The sequence below is a fragment of the Taudactylus pleione genome, unplaced genomic scaffold (genome assembly GCF_031769625.1).
Source record: "Taudactylus pleione unplaced genomic scaffold, aTauple2 ptg001041l, whole genome shotgun sequence".
Classification (NCBI taxonomy): domain Eukaryota; kingdom Metazoa; phylum Chordata; class Amphibia; order Anura; family Myobatrachidae; genus Taudactylus; species Taudactylus pleione.
Genome location: NW_028285442.1, coordinates 245097 through 262949, shown reverse-complemented (window position 1 = coordinate 262949; position 17853 = coordinate 245097). Strand labels below are relative to the sequence as shown.

The following is a 17853-nucleotide window of genomic DNA, read 5'->3' as shown; positions in this document are numbered from 1 at the left end:
TCAATCGCCCTGACCAGTTTGTAGAGAACTGTCCGCTGATATGACATCTCACAGTGTAAGTTAAGCTTGTTTTAACCTATATGTTATATATGAAAAAAATGTTAGATAGATAAATTGATAAGACAGATAGATCTTACCTGCATTTCACCATTGCTTATCTATCTATCTATCTATCTATCTATCTATCTATCTATCTATCTATCTATCTATCTATCTATCTATCTATCTATCTGTCTGTCTAACAATCATTTGGATTAAAATAAGCTTAGGTTACAAGGTCAGTAGATCTATTAACAGATACATTTGATAACTGACACTACTATAGCAAGTCACATGATCAGCCTATTGTGGTTATAAATAACATCCTACAGTACCTGCATTTTACTATTGCTATCTATCTATCTATCTATCTATCTATCTATCTATCTATCTATCTATCTATCTATCTATCTATCTATCTATCTATCTATCTATCTATCTATCAGACCAGGTTTGCTAGTACAGGTGCTGGTGTACATTGGATACAGTGGTGTACGAAGGAGGCATACAATAGTAGTCACAAACGGGGTCAGAACCAGACAGACAAGACGGTACCAGGAATCAGACCGTATCAGGGTCAGGAACGAAGCCAAAAATGAGAACCAGAATACCAAGCGCAGTACCAGGGAGGAGACAAAATCAGGTCATGAACAAGCCTAAGTCAGGAACGAGCAGGAGCAAACACAGATAAAGGAACGCTGGAGTAAGGTTGGGAGCCTTTATTCTGGCACTTGTTTAGTGCCCAAAGACTCCCTCTTATAGGAAGGAGTTAGAATCTTGCGCCAAACATGACGTCACATTTGGCGCACATGTCTCTTTAAATTCTCCTGCAGGGCGGTGTGCGCTCCCCTAGGGGAGCTGCGGCTGCCTGCATTCCATAGCCATGCCCACGACACAACAGAGGATGGAGCCGAAAGCAGGAACTCCCGCAGCGGGGACTTCCCGCCCACTGCCGACCGGGGCTCCAGTGTTGCCGGAGCTGATAAGTAACCAAAGGAGTCAGGCACACTGTGACAGATAGATTTATAGATAAATAGACAGATAGATAGATAGATATTGGTGAAATGCAGGTATGATGTGATTTAAAAACACAATAGGCTGACTTGCTATAGAACTGTTATTTATCAACTATCATTGACCCAACAAGAACTAGATAAGTTTGTGGATATATATATATATATATATATATATATATATATATATAGTCTTTTTTCAAAAGTATTAGTTTGTGATCAGTATAGAATTATAGATATACATACACATCACAGACACACATCTTTTCAGAGACTGCAAGATATATGGAGCAGATAAAGGCCCCTATTCAATTTGAGGAGAAAAGCCGTTTCTGCGTGTTTTTGGCGGAAACTTTTCACTGATGACGTCATTTTCGCCTGTTTTGATTTTACTCCATATTCAATTTGAAAGGCGGAAAGTCAATGCAATGTAATAGGCAGAAAAGTTTCGCCTATGAATGGGAGGCGGAAAAAGTGCAGAATTGGGGTTTTGGGATGCAATGTTGCGGGAACCCCCGTGCAGCCTTCAGACAGTCCTCCAAAGGTAATCTGTGTCAAATTTCAATTTTTAAAAACACCAAATACCTTCAGCAAGCTAAATCGGGGGCTACCATAGCTAACCCCCATGTCAGAGCATCTTTTGGGGGGTGTCAGGCTGATTTCCCCAATTCTGACAGTACTTTCCACCTGATGAAATTTCGCCGGGTTCCATTTTTGTGTACTTTCAAATTGAATACGGGGTAAAGCGGGCACGAGCGCGATACTATTCCACCTACAAAATAGGCGAAAAATCCGGGACGTGGAAAAGTATCGCGGCTCGGCTCAAATTGAATGCGGCTCAAATTCTTTCTGATGTAGATAATATTCAGAACTGGAATGTAGTCAGGAAGCCGACAGTCTAATCCCGGCAAGGTACTAATGACAGGCGTCTATAACCCGACGCCTGTCATTAGACCTACGCCGGGAGCCCGACGCCCGGTATACCGAACGAAGGTAAGCCGGTAGCCTGGCGGCGGACATCCGCGGTGGGGGAAGGGTTAGGTTTTAGGGCTCCCGGGGGGATTAACCCTTCAGAACTATGTTAAAACCATATACTGTACAGTATCTCCTGTAGTGTCCTTCTATTTCTTTCTAGTCTGCATACTATTATATAATTATTAATTTAAAATATTCTTTGTGGTCAAGTAGACCAAGTTCTTTTTTTTAAGTTGAGTATCTTTGAAAGTTATGTTTTAACACAGGGGTCAGGGAACTTTTTTACCTTTTACCCCAAAATATATTTAGACTTATAGTTATGCCCCTGTAGCAGTGCCCCCATAGTTATGCCCCTGTAGCAGTGCCCTCATACTTATGCATCTGTAGCAGTGCCCCCATAGCTATGCCCCTGTAGCAGTGCCCCCATAGTTATGCCCCTGTATCATTGCCCTCATAGTTATGCCCCTGTAGTAGTGCCCTCACAGTTATGCCCCTGTAGCAGTGCCATAGTTATGCCCCTGTAGCAGTGCCCTCATAGTTATACCCTGGTTGCAGTGCCCCCATAGTTATGCCCCTGTAGCAGTGCCCCCATAGTGTTGCCCCTGTTGCAGTGCCCCCATAGTTACGCCCCTGTAGCAGTGCCCCCATAGTTATGCCCCTGTAGCAGTGCCCCCATAATTATGCCCCTGTAGTGCCGCTTGTACAAAAAAAAAAAACACCTTAATCCCCTCTCCTGCATCCACCGCCGTCCTGTCCGCCCAGCTGCTCCTTGGAACTATGGGAGAGATGTCATGACGTCTCTCCCATAGTGCGCATGGAGAGAGGCGGAAGCTGGAGTTCAGAAGAGAACTCCAGCCTCCGGCTAACGCGGCGCTGCAGTGAAGGAGCCGGGCACCCACTGGTAAGAACATATAAGCGGGCGTCCGGCTTACAGCCTCCCTGCGGCACCGGGCTGGAGGTCACTGACGCCAGTGACCTCCATTCCTGGGGGTAATGGACGGACAGCCGGGCATGCAGTGATTCATATGCATGCCCGGCTGTCCGTCCATTACCCCCAGGAATTTCAGTTTTACCCCAAGAGGGGTAATTTACCCCTGTTCCCCGACCACTGTTTTAACACAAACTAATATAAAAAGAGTGCTCCCTCCCCCACAAAAAAAATAGTAATCTTAGTTTTTCCTTACTTGAAACATAGCTCTGGATTGTGTATTGATCCCCAATGGAATATCATTTAGAGCGCCTGATTCAGAGTTGTACTCTATGCTGATGTGTTCGCTGTTGAGTGATATTTTGAGAAACGCAGAGGAAAGTCTGACTGCTCATGTGCGATGTGATTGCCAGGTCCTGAACAGACCTCTGTGATCCATGGGCATTCCCGGGTGGAGTCAGGGATGTGGCCGAAAGTGTTCACAAAAAGAGGACGGTTCGTGGGCATGTTATGGGAGTTCCAGGGGTGTGTCTGTGAAAGCAGCTGCGTTCCCAATCGCAGAACCACAGCCTCAGAGGTCATTTTTAGAGAGAAAGTTGACCCGGAATCCGCGCAACCCAGTACTTACTCGAGGAGTCGATGTGAGTGCGATGTTGTGTCGATGGTGGTGTGATCTCAAACCCCCGGCAGATCTGCGCACAACTAAGAAAGGGAAAGTGGGTGTCTGTCACACACTATATCAGACAGGGAGTATGTTGTTTGGCATTAACATATTTTCGCATATAAATTGCAAGCATTATCGCAGCTGTGAATGCAATAACATATGACTCTGAATCAGGCCCAGTGTCTATATTACATAGCGGTCACCAGAATGAGTGCTCTTCTGCATAATGGCCACTAGAAGGCGCTCTGCGTAATAAAGTGGTCATTGGGGCAATGAGTAGAATAGCTACAGTGAGAGTGCAGTACATTTGGGGATTGATAGAAGGATTAATAGTGGCAGTATCCAAAGGCCATGAATGCCAGTCCTGAGCTTCAGGCTACTGCAGCTTAAGCTAAATAAAGCATTTATAACCTCATAAAATAGCTGGACCCTTTGCAACACACAACATTCATAGCCAGAACACTAACAACTTAGATCACAAGCTGGCAAGTCTGGTTCCATCACTGAAGTAATAATCTCACCTTAAGGACTCTTTGATGGCCGAGTAGAAGAGCATCGCATTTACAATTATATTACAAGAAACAGCAGGTTATGAGATAACATAAAGCAGTCTTGGTACTTACTGCATATTGCACCTTCATCGTCTCCTCCTGGGCAGTCCAGGTGAAAGTCACACACCTTCACATAACCAATACATTCCCCGTTTTTACAAAGGAATGGTGAATCCCAGGGGCAGGTAGATGAATCTCCCTCTCTATGGCCTGAAGTGAGAAGATAGTGATGCTGAAATTTGGACAAGTATGTGACCAGCCAGATGTTGTTTGCCTTAAGCTAAATGTGCGTCTACCAGCAACTCAATCTGATGATTTACATACAACTCCGATGCTTGGTGATCTGCTCATGCACAGGATCTCTACAGCACATGTATAAATCTGTGTCTGTGACGAAAGTCGCAGTTGGCCCTAAGCCTCAGAATGATTGCAATTTTAAATAGTAAATGAAGTGACTTTTGTAAAATTTCATTTACATGACAGCCCTGTGAGTCACTACCCCACCCAGGTTGTTTTGGTTATTATTATAGTAAATACCCACAGAACTAGCTTTACTAGAACAATGAGTTTAGACAATGCTCTATGGGAACAATAGGCTTGATTCAAAGATATTGTTACGAATCCCAAAGACTACTCCGCGTAAGCCCCCTAGAACCCGGCCTGGTGATGTCTTCCGCCACTGACAGCCTCCCTTAGAACTGAAGATGTTCACCGGTACTTAGGTTGCCGTCTGGAATTAATACTTGAGGTAGTAGCAGCTTACGCGGGCGTCTGATGGGATCCATTTGTGAGGTGAGGAGTTTGAAACAGGAAGTGTCAATCAGGCAACTAGAGACCCGATGGTGTGGCTGGAGAGCCAGTGATGTGGCTTGAGTGCCGATGTGCAGGAAGGTTTGGCTTTGAGAGCCGATGGTGTGGCTGGAGAGCCAGTGATGCGGCTTGAGTGCTGATGTGCAGGAAGGTTTGGTTTTGAGAGCCGACGATGTGGCTTATGAGCCGATGATGCGGCTTTGAGCCAGTAGTAAAAGTAAAGGATTAGATGTTGTGCCTTTGGGAGCCGATGATATGGCTAAGGTGTTGATGCTGCGGCTTGGGAGCAAGTACACAGGTTGGTGTACTTGAGATGTGGCTTTGAGAGCAGATGGTGCGGCTTGAGAGCTGGTACACAAGTTGGTGTACTTGAGATGCAGCTTTGAGAGCCGATGGTGTGACTTTGAGAGCCAATAGTGCGGCTAAGGTGCCGATGGTGTGGCTTTGAGCCAGTAGTAAGAGTAAAGGATAAGATGTTGTGGCTTTGGGAGCTGATGATGTGGCTACAGTGTCGAAGGTGCAGCTTGGGAGCTGGTACACAGCCTGGTGTACTTGAGATGCAGCTTTGAGAGCTGATGGTGCGGCTTGGGAGCCGTTACACAAGTTGGTGTACTTGATATGCAGCTTTGAGAGCCAATGGTGCAGCTATGGAGCTGGTGCACAAGTTAATGTACTTGACATGCAGCTTTGAGAGTCGAAGGTGCAGCTTGGGAGCCGATACACAATTTGAGGTACTTGAGATTTGGTTTTGAGAGCCAAAGGTGCGGCTTGGGAGCCGGTACACAATTTGGTGTACTTGAGATGTGGCTTTGAGAGCTGAAGGTGCGGCTTGGGAGCTGGTACACAGGTTGGTGTACTTGAGATGTTGCTTTGAGAGCCGAAGGTGCAGCTTGGGAGCCGGTGTACAAGTTGGTGTACTTGAGATGTGGCTTTGAGAGCCTACGGGAGCACGGAAGCTGCTGGTGTGGCTGGGAAGCTGATGGAGTGGCTTAGGAGCTGGTGGCAGAATGGAAGCTGATGCTGCGGCTGGGAAACCGATGCAGTGATTCGTGAGCCGATGGCAGCACAGAAGCTGCTGGTGTGGCTGGAAAGCCGATGCAGTGGCTGGTGAGCCGGTGGCAGCACGGAAGCTGCTGGTGTGGCTGGGAAGCCGATGCAGTGGCTGGTGAGCCAGTGGCAGCACAGAAGCTGCTGGTGTGGCTGGGAAGCCGATAACCGGTGGTTAGGCAATACCGCTGGAGAGCCAGGACACAACACAGCAAGAAAGCACAGAATGCTGACCATGCAGCAGAGCCGAGAGAGCCAAAAGGAGCGCTATAGTCGGCTAGGCGCAAAAGGCCAGCGTGCACAAATAGGGGAAGGAACCAATCACACCATGCTGTGGAAAACACGTGACCTCCTGTGACGTGCAGATCGCCTAGCAACTGACGGAACAGCAACAACAGCATCAGGAGAGCATAAACTGCTAGAGGGAGACAAGTTGTGCCCGTGACTTGTAACAGTACCCCCCCTTGAAGTGGGGTTGAAGAACTCCCAGAACCCGGTTTGTCTGGAAAATCTCAGAAGAAAAGTATCTTCAACCTGGGAGCATGTACAGCATTTTCAGGAACCCAGGTGCGCTCCTATGTGCCATGGCTTTCCCAGTGGAAATCTTAGAATCCAAGATTCTCTCAACCACAAATTTGTGTTTACCATGGACTACAATAGAAGCAGGCCTGGATGGAAGCTTGGGCTTGGTCTTGACTGAACTAAAGACAAACAAGGAACAGTGGAAGGTGTTGTTGGCAAACTGGAGTTGAATGAATTTGCTCTGGAATGTTGACACGTGACACAGAAAAAAGGAGAAACTGAAGAAGCTGAATGGTACGAGTTGTTAAAGGCAAATTCAGCCAGCAGCAGATGAGAAACCCAGTCATTAAGGCATTTGGAAACATAACAGCGTAGATACTGCTACAGGGACTGGTTAGCATGCTCAGTTTGCCCATTGGACTGCGGATGATACCCTGAGGAAAGACTGAGGCAAATGCCCGAGGATTAATAGAAGGCTCTACAAAATTGTGCCACAAATTGTGTTCCTCGATCTGACACTATATCCTCCGGAAGACCATGCAGGCGAAAGATATGCTGAAGAAATAAACCGAAAAGTTCATTAGCAGAGGGTAGCTTGGTCAATGGGACGAAATGTGCCATCTTGCTAAAGCGGTCCACAACAGTCCAGATGATGGAGCATCAGGCAGAAACTGGGAGGTCAACGACAAAGTCCATGGCTATGTGTGTCCAAGGTCTTTTAGATATGGAGAGGCAGCAACAGGCCAGAAGGGGCTGTCCAAGGTGTTTTGTTTCAAGCATAGATCTCACATGCCAGGACAAATTCGCAAACATCATTGTTCAGAGAAGGCCACCAGACTGCACAAGAGAGTAAGTCAACCGTCTTGCTAATACCAGGATGCCCGAAAGCTCATTGAGAGTGGAAATCCAGTAAAACTGACTTCCTGAATCTTTCTGGAACAAATAGAAGACCAGGAGATTTTTCTGGAGGAGATTCCAACTGACAGGCCTGAATGAGTTTAGCTAGGTTTCGAGCAAAAGCACAGTGAATGCGAGACTCAGGGATAATTGGTTCGCCAGAGCAGGCGGTCTGCTGCACTGGAACAAAGCTCCTAAAGAGGGCATCAGCCTTGATATTTTTAGATCCGGGATGGAAGGATATAAGGAAGTTGAAGCAAGTAAAGAATAGTGCCCAGCGTGCTTGTTGGGAGTTCAATCACTTGGCAGACTGGATATATGACAAGTTCTTATGGTCGGTAAGAACCGTGATTTGATGTTTGGCCACCTCAAGCCAGTGTCTCCAGTCTTCAAAGGCCCGCTTAATTGCGAGTAGCTCCCAATTACCCACATCATAATTGCGTTCTGCTGAGGTGAATTTGCGGGAAAAGTAAGTACATGGATGCAATTTGTTGTCAACTGAATCTCTCTGGGACTGGATGGCTCCAGCTCAAACCTCAGAGGTGTCCACTTCAAGAACAAACGGGAAGTCCGGATTAGGATGACAGAGGACTGGAGCCTGTGTGAAAGCGGTCTTAAGAGCCTCGAAAGCCTGAACAGCCTTAGATGTCCAATTGAAGGTACAGTATCAGCTCCTTGTTTAGTCAGTTTTACTATGGGTGCCACGACAGCAGAGAAAGAGTTGATAAACCTCCTGTAGTAGTTGGCAAAGCCGAGGAAGCGCTGAATAGCTTTAAGGGTAGTTGGTTGGACCCACTCCAGTACGGCTTTGACTTTACCCGAGACATGGAAAATCCCTGAAAGGATATAATGTATCCTAAAAACGAGACTTGGGTGACATTGAAATCACACTTCTCCAGCTTAGCGTAGAGGTGGTTTTCACGCAGTTTTTGTAAGACTTGACGGACATGCTGGTGATGTTGGTCCACAGACTGAGAGAAAATAAGGATGTCGTCGAGATAAGACTACTACAAATTTTGCCAGGAATTCTCAAAGGACATCGTTGATGAGTTCCTGGAAGACGCTGGATCGTTGGAAAGGCCGAATGTCATGACCAAGTACTCATAGTGCCCTGAGTGAGTGCTGAAGGCCATCTTCTACTCTGAATTCGGATCAGATTATATGCTCCTCGAAGGTCGATCTTAGAAAAGATGTGAGCTTGTCGCAGCTGATCGAACAGTACCGAAATGAGCGGTAGAGGATAAGAGTTCTTAACGGTAATGTTGTTTAGACCTCTGTAATCTATGCCCATACGGAGGAACTCGTACTGTACTTCTTTTCAATGAAGAAAAAAACAGTCCCAACTGGTGACTTAGAGGGGTGGATGAATTCCTTCTCCAATGCGTCCTCGATGTACTCTTTCATCGACTTGTCCTCCGGAATGGAAAGGGAATACAGTCGGCCTTTAGGTAATTTGGCACCCTGAACTAAATTAATGGCACAGTCGTATGAGCGGTGCGAAGGAAGGACACCTGCTAGCTGTTTGGAGAAAACATCGGCATAATTACGGTACTGAGGTGGGATGGCTGGAGTAATTTTGGCAACCGCAGGTTGAACTGACCGAACAGGAATAGCTAGACAGTGAGTTTGGAGAGGCGGCAAAAGGACAGCGTGCACAAATAAGGGTAGGAACCAATCACACCGTGCTGTGGAAAATACGTGATCTCCTGTGACGTGCAGATCACCTAGCAACTGACGGAACAGGAACAACAGCGTCAGGAGAAGGTAAACTGCTAGAGGGTGACAAGACGTGCCCGCGACTTGTAACAGATATACGCATCTCCGCAACATCTTTTATGCAGCAGGGATACAAAATTATGCTACCATCACAGGAGGCCTCTTGTGTATATAAACCCCTCCTGCCGGCTTCTGTGATCTGCTGCTGCATACAAGGATGCAGCCATCAGATCACTTGCGTGAACATCGTTCATCTGAGTAACCCTCAGTTTGTACAGGATGGCCATGAAATTCATTCTGCCAGAGCCAATGGAGTTGTGTCGGAAGACGCAAATACTAGCCTCGTCACGCTAGAAAATGGGGCTGACACGCCCTTTATGGGATGCTGGTCGTCACCCTCCCTTCCCTGCCCACAAATGACAGTCGCAGTGCCCCATAAGCTGCAGTATGATTGACATGCTGCGGTTTAGGGAGCACTGTGACCGTCGTCGCAGGCACAGTTCGGCACATGCACAGTACAGATCCTGCGAATGCACCAATCGGCAAGCATCGTAGTTACATGTATATGGAAACCATCGGGTTTGTGTACAACTCAGAATCAGGCCAATATACATATAGGCCTCTTCAAAGCTGAACAGACTCCTGTAAAAATGCCATGTACATGGCAGCACTGTAAAGAAATACCAACATCTCGTTTTTGAATATGGTACAGGCTTTTACTGACATTGAAGAAGTTCCTTCTCCTTTAGTCAGAGGACCTTTCTCTTTCTAACTCTTGGTCTAACTTCCTGCCCAGCTCCATTCCCATCTGCACATCATAACATGCCCTGACTTTCTCATAGGGATAGCCATCAAAGGATTAACCATTGATGATACCATCGGTGCTTAGCACCATCGCTGCTTTTGTGCCATTTGTCGCGGAGAAGCGTCTCTACTTTCTCATCACACTAGTGGAGAGATCGCTGCCTCCTAAAGAATCAGCACACTGATCTGACACAGCCTGATCTTCTGTGGCTTTTTGATGATCTGATTGGCCATAGATTGGCTAAAACTTGTTCTAACTCCCTTCACCATAAGTGCAAAGACACTGACAGACAGGAGATGAAGATTAATAACAAGATGGGGCTCTGGCCCTTGTTAATTGTAAATTACATATAAAGAAAATAAAATCTCACTAATGGTTGTTAATGAACTTACCATCAAAGCAGCTTCTTAGGTAGAGAGCATCCAGAACAAGGAGGTTGTCTGTCTTCAAAGCAGAAAAGTTGTAATTCAGAGAGATCTGAAAGGGGACATCCATTCTACCGATCTCCGTGCTCAGCTTCTTCCAGTGAAATCTATTGTACAAGCCAGAGCACAAAATAATGCATTGTTTTCAGGCTCATGGCTACATTTTAATCCATGTATCCGCCAAGAGACTTGGTGTAACATGCGTACCCCTGACAATGTAAGGCTTGTGACAACTACGTCCAGCAAGGTGGCTGGAGGGCATTCTCACTGTGCTACAGAACTTCTAAGGAATGGATTTCCATGCCACTCCACAATGGAACAGTAATACAATCACATGACGCCTGACAAAGGATTTACTAAGCTGTAACACAGTGCATTTGTAAGCCTAGCAATTTGGTTTTAACAATTTAAAACATGCTGTCCGAGATACAAACATAGCTATGTTCTAATGCCAAAGTGCACTGACGTGATTAGATCACAAACCTTTTTTTACTGTATTAAAGTGGAAGCCAATGAAAGTGTTTTCATATACTGTTGAAAGGGATACATTATACTGATATTGACATAGAGTCTGTTACAGAGTTGAATGCAAGTTGGCTGTATTTGATCCCGCATTGCATGAATGGAAAAAAAAATGTGTATGTTCGTTCGGGCATATGCAGTGGTGTAAGGATCTCTGCAGCTATTTAAATAAACTTCATGGGTGGCAGATTGACTGGCAGATTTCTGCATCAACCTTTTAACCAATCAGGTGGAACTTATACTGGAAAGTGTATTCCTACTGGAAAGAATATTCATACATCTGTAGTGATAAAGTCATTAATAAGTAAATATGGGGTCTATGGCCCTCATTCAGAGCCGCTCGTAAGCAGCCGTACGCTCGTAGTCATCCGATGTTGTAAAACCACGCATGTGTCGGTGTAACAGTGCGCATGTGCGTACGGCTGATTGCGATCATTTTTTCAGTCGTTCGTCGAATAGCGAACAGGAAGTGACATGTCAAATGTGATTGACAGAACTGTCCGTTTTGGGGCGGTGACGGGGGTGGAGATAGGAAAACGCAGGCGTGGCGAGGCGTTTTTTGAGTGTACATAAATTATCTGATGCGAGCGGCCAATGTGAACGGAAAAAGTCATACGTCACTGTCTGATCCAATTTTCAGTAAGACTCCTCGCTCAGCTTGTGGTCTGGTATAGTCTTTCGCAATGACGATGGGCTCTTCGTCCTTCCCTGGGCTCATCGATGGAGTGTCGATTTATCAATTGAGGCCACAGAAACAATCTTCTTTTAATTGTTAAACTGCTTGTAAGGTGTTTAGCAAATAGCCTTTTTTTATTAGCAAAAAACCGTACGCAGGTGAACCACTCAGCTGCTAATTTCTGGGTTATACAATCAATTAGCTTACAAATGTATTTTAAATTTGCGTGTTTTTCCTAAATTAGTTTATTACATTTTTTCGGCCAACAATATTGTAGGCATGTTTGTTATTTTTCTGCTTTTTTTAGTGGCCAAGAAAACAATCGTCCTTTTGCTTTTTGCTAAGTGTTAATTAAAACTCTTAAATGGTTTTTAACCCTTGTTTTTGTTTGTAAAAAATAATGTTTACATTTCCGTTGTATTGTTTGTAATTTTGTTTGTGGGATTACCTTTTAACCAGTTTTTGAATAAATTAACAATAGAATTGTTCAGATTTTCAAAATATTTTTATTATTTTTTTACACAATTATTTTTTTTTGTGTTTTTTGAAAAATAAAATATGGATAACTTTAAAAAACAATAAAAATGTTTTTAGAAATGCACAAACAAAAAAAGTGGCATTTTTAAACCACAAACAAACAAACAAAATTTAAAAACAATTCACAAGAAAGGAGAGGGAGGTTTTGGCCATTAAGGAATATGGGGCAAACACAGATAAGGAATGTGGGAAAATTAGCCAGTGCTGTCATCACCTTTTGGCCCGTTTGGCCGGGGTAGGGAGGGAGCCTGAACGGGTCCGGGAGGTCCTTCGGCTGGCCTGTCCAGAGGCAGATGTTGGGGCCTCTGGACTAGGCATAGGGCTAGGCACATTTGGAGGGATGGCTGTTGTTGTGCCAGAGGTGGAGGATCCTGATGTTCCGGCAGGAAGGGAGGCCGGCTCCAACATCTGCTGGCGAACGAGCTGCTCCAGGGCATTTGCAATACAGACGTTGGCCCCAGTATTTTCCGCCAGGGCCTTAGCAATGGTCACGTTGGCCGCAGCACTTTGCTCCAGGGCCTCCGCCACCCGTAGCAGACTGGCGTCCAGCCTCACCAGAATCTCAGTGTGCTGATCCGTTTTAATATATTCAGCTCAGTGAGGAGGGCCACTGTCTGCGAGGGGGATTGCCCTGGACTGTCTGCCACAGGGTCAGCAGCCGGATCTACTGGTTCCTCCCCTGCAGAGCCAGCAGAAGTTCTGCGGCCAAAGCTCCCCTCTGGAGCAGACTCATCCGCCTGTGTCTCTGTGAAAAAAAAGAGAAAAGAGTAACATTATAATCTAGATATTGTCCCAAACACATTTCTGAGTTATTAACATTACTACATTTACCTGAGGCAACATGAGGAGCCGCAAAGTCTGGCATGTCGGTATCCATGTTCGACACGCCAAACACCTCCTCATCCTGCACACACCCCTGGCCCATCTCCAAATCGCTGAGCTCCAATGACTCAGGGGTGGGACCCCCACCTGTCCCCCCTGCATGCCTAGCCCTATCAGCCAGTTTTTGCTTCAGCCGATATTTGAAGTCGCTCCATCTGTGGGTTAAAAAGTTGGCAATATTCCTGCAGTATTTGGACCTGTAAACACTTTTTAATAAAATGTAGTTTGTACCTACCGGCGTTTGACCTCCCGGGTTGAACGTTCAAACTCACCCACCCTATTGACAGCACTGGCTATGTCATCCCACATTTTCCATTTCTGGCTTGCACCCATATTCCTTGCTGCCTGTGGCAGGTTGTCATTGCACATCTGGACCAAAACCTCCATCTCCTTTCTTGTGAATTGTGGCTGTCTTTTTTTTTTGGTTTGTTTAGTTGGCCTACTAGGCCCAGCAGCCTCTTCCATGACATCCTCAACACCTTTTTTCAATTTAGAAATAAAATGTATAATGTAAAATGTCCCAAAAATTTTGGTCCCACATAATCCTTTAGCCCGAAAAATAAAAATACTTACCTGGCGCCTCTTGGCCAGTGTTTTGCTGCTCTGGAGCCATTTTTGACTTTCAGGTCTCACTACAGCAGACCGATTTGGGTTTTCAGTGATGTTTTTATACCTGCGTCAGGATTATTCGGCCGCATCATTGTTTGTGCGCTCCTATTGTCCGTCCTTAATTTGAGCGGCAAAATAAAGACTATTTATGGCTTGGTGTGACTGGAGTCGATGTGGCATGTTGTTTGTTGGAGGTTTGGCATTGGAGTGGTTTTGAGGTTTAGTGAGTAGAAGGAGGACATTTTCGGAGCGTTTTTTTGTTTTTTTTCTAGCTTCTTTCTTTTCTGTTGGTTATTTTTAGGATTGTTTGGCTATTTTTTTGTGATTTGTTGAGTAAGTATTTTTAAAAACCACCGTAAAAAATACGAGTAAATAGTTTACAAATGTTTTAATTTTTTTTTGGTTTACAGTTATTTTGGCATTGCCCCAGTGAAGTTTTTGAACTTTGGGATATTTGGCTGTTTTTGGTAAGTGTTTTTGTTTTCATGATTTTACAAATTAGATGTGTTGTTCTTAGCATATGTTTGGAAAAGTAATGTTGTTTATTTTCTGTGAACAATCATGTCTTACCACTAAATGTAGCGTAATATTTTGTGAACTAATGTGTCTTGATTGAACTGTAAAAGTAGCGTACTATTTTGCGAACTAATGTGTCTTGATTGAACTGTAAAAGTAGCGTACTATTTTGCGAACTAATGTGTCTTGATTGAACTGTAAAAGTAGCGTACTATTTTGCGAACTAATGTGTCTTGAATTTTTTAGTGTTAAATCATGTCTTAACACTATTAGGGGTATTCAATATGGGTGCGTTAACATCGTCTTTGCGTTAATTTCGAAATTATGACGTCATTCTGGCCATTTTTACTTCTACACCCTATTCAATATCAAAGACATCGCAGTTTTGACAAGTCTTTGAGACAAAACGGTGATAAGTTTTCACCATTGAATAGGTGTCGAAAAAAAGTGCAGAATTGGGGTTTAGGGGTGCAGGCTTTAAAAAAATAGCCTGCACCCCTGAGAATGTCAGTTAAAAAAGAACTGTGTCCAAATATTTTGTTTTGGAAAAAAAATGGACACCCCAAAATATTAACTTAAAAATTGGGGTGCAAAAAAAAACTATTTAAAAAAATTGTTTAACAATAGGGAAATAGGTTCAGGGCTATTCTGCAAGTATGCAGCAGGTGTATTCTAGAATAGAATAATAGCGGCAGGTGCCCAAATGCTGAATTGTGAAAAACTTACTTTAGGGACATCAAAACATGCTAGTCCCCATTTTCATGTACCCCAAATTTGATGGGACCACTTAAAAAAACTAAAAAAAAAACCTAAGTGCTCTTCTGCATCACTTCTTCAATGTTGGGAAAAAAACACCTGCTGTGGCTATTTAAATCCCCGACTTTCAATTAAAGGCTAAAACGGGGGTACCCATAGTGTTCACCCATGTTTTTACAACTTTAGGGGGGACTTACAATTATTTTAAGGAAAAATGCGTAACTTTACGCCAATCCAACTTCGGCATTTCCCGTTTTCATAAATTTTATATTGAATACGGGGATAAGCGGGAGCGCGCACCAGACTTAACGCAGAAAAATAATCCGATATGAAACGTTAACTTCGACAGTGACTTCGAATAGCCCTCAACCTATTTCCCTATTGTGTAAGAATTTATCCCCTTTTTTATTGTTTGAACCCCAATTTTCACTTTTTATTTTTGGGGGGTCCCTATTTTGGTTGTTTAACCTTTTTTTGACACATTTCTTTTATAAATGTCAGTCCCAGGGGTGCAGGCAATTTTTTAAAAGCCTGCACCCCTAAACCCCAATTCTGCACTTTTTTTCGAGCACCTATTCAATGGTGAAAACTTATCACCGTTTTTTATCAAAGACTTGTCAAAACTGCGATAAGTCTTTGATATTGATTAGGGTGTAAAAGTAAAAACGGCCAGAATGACGTCTTACCTCCGATATTAACGCAAAAACGATGTTAACGCTCCCATATTGAATACCCCTGGAAATGTTGCGTAATATTTTCAGAACTAATGTGTCCTCCCTTCTCTATTTTTCTCACCAGAAATTGGATTACAATCATAGTTTATTAAATTAATCTTAAATATATATTCTACTTTTTAAATGTAGGTGGTTCAGCACATGACCCGTCCCAGGCCTGTAAGCATCTTTGGATTTCTTTGTAAAGATAAGTATATTTTTCTTTACACATTTGTCTAAAAAAATAACTACCTGGCTTACCATTTCAGGTTGATGTTGGTCGTATTATATTGGCCATGGTTCCAGAACCCGACCAACCTCAACTTCGTCCCAGGCATAGGCCTCGTAGGCGTGCAAGGCCCCAGATATATAGAACACGTGTCACCCTTATTGGAATGCCAGATGATGAGGTATTAAGGTGATACCGTCTGCCGCCCCAAATCATCATAGACACTCTCTCATTAATAGAGAGTGATCTTGAACGGCAAATTGACATTCCTACAGCAATACCACCACTTACTCAATTAATGTTGGTGTTACATTTTTGTGCCTCAGGATCCTTTCAAACCACTGTGGGAATAGTTGCGGGAATATCCCAATCCTCCTTTTCAAGGATCCTGAGGGCAGTGATCGAGGCCCTTTTTAAACACCTCCATAATTTTATTAAAATGCCATTGGATATGGGTACCCTTAATGTGGTGAAGGCGAATTTTTACCAAATAGCTGGCTTCCCACACATCATAGGGGTTGTGAATGGCACTCACATACCACTTCAGCCTCCAGCAAGGAACCAAAAGCACTTTCATTCACTGAATGTAATGGTGGTATGTGATGCCTCCCTCCAGATCCTGTCCCTGAATGCCAAATTCCCCGGCAGTGCACATGATTCCTTCATCATCCGGCAATCAGGGCTTTGGCACAAATTAAACAACCTACAAGCTGGTGATGCGTGGCTTCTGGGTAAGTTTAAACATTCTGTTGAAACCAATGCAAAGCTTGTTACACAATGGTTCTGATGTTTGTTTTTATATTTTCACAGGAGACAGTGGTTACCCTTGTACGCCCTGGCTGCTCACTCCTTATTTGGTTCCCACACCAGAGCCACAAAGTGAGTATAATTCCGCACTTACAGCCACCAGGCAGGTGGTGGAGCGCTGTATCGGCCTTTTAAAAGGCCGATTCAGATGCCTCCACCGCTTTGGTGGCGAGCTCATGTATTTGCTGGCTATGGTTTCGAAAATTGTGGTCCTGTGTGGGATATTTCACAACATCGCCATAAGGAGTGGTGTCCCAATACAGCCAGAGGATGGTCGGAGGTCAGTATGTGGGGGGGCCATACGCGATGACATTGTGGCCCGATTTTTTAGGTAATTATTTTTTAAAAAACAGTTAATTGACACAATGTAGACATGTAAGATTTTAATGGCCAATTTTAATTTGTGTTTTCTTGTTTTTTGTCTTTTATTCCATAAAATTAACCTAAAAAACGATGCCTACTACCTGATCCAAAAAATTTACTTCATGAGGACACATTGGATATAACTTCCGGAACAATGATTTCTTCGCCTCATTTGTGTATTCATGTTGGCATGCTACTTCTTCAAACAGTTCTTGATTGTTGTTGTTATTTTTTTCATTTTGGTGTTGTTTGGATTTTTGTTTGTGTTTTCACTGTGTGAAATGATTGCGCCAATTCACTTTGTGTTTATTATTTGTGTGCATTAAAATTATTTTTAACGTTAAACAAACATTTCCTTGTTAAATTACAAGCAAGTGTAACCTGGTCCAAAAAAGGCAAACTTGCTTAATGGCTAATCCTGTAATGTGTTAAATTGTACAGTATTTTACCCTGCTTTGTGGCTAAAAACAAACACCAAAGGTTTAATGGTGAATCAGTATGTTTTCTAATCCAGCCCTAAGCAGGTTTTATTTAATTTTTACATTACCCACAAAAACATAAAAAAAAATTTGCAGTTAATTCTACAAACCTATTGGTATTGTTAGGTGTTTAATGTGCCAGCTTACATACTTACTTGAGCTTTCTACAATCTAATTTACATTACTTAAAAACTCATGCTACAATAGTCGACTTATGTAAGGTTCTACAATCTAATATTTCCAGACAAGGAATGAGACTTTAATAAAACAAAATACATTTTATTTTTTTAAACATTTTCTGGGTGGAAAAACAAAAAAATTAGTGGCGCAGGAGCGCCGACATATGATCCAGCACCACGAGCATGCCTATGA

General features: G+C 43.7%; 1 protein-coding gene across 1 annotated transcript in view; it reads right to left on the bottom strand.

Moving 5' to 3' along the window:
* LOC148453998 (leukocyte tyrosine kinase receptor-like) overlaps positions 1 to 17853 on the bottom strand; it is a 204178-nt gene that overhangs the window by 105508 nt on the left and 80817 nt on the right. Inside the window, exons 7-8 of the mRNA XM_088461358.1 lie at positions 10360 to 10499; positions 4243 to 4380 (exon numbers count right to left, since the gene is read on the bottom strand). Of these exons, the coding sequence (XP_088317484.1) occupies positions 4243 to 4380; positions 10360 to 10499 (278 nt within the window). The remainder of the gene's footprint in view (positions 1 to 4242; positions 4381 to 10359; positions 10500 to 17853) is intronic.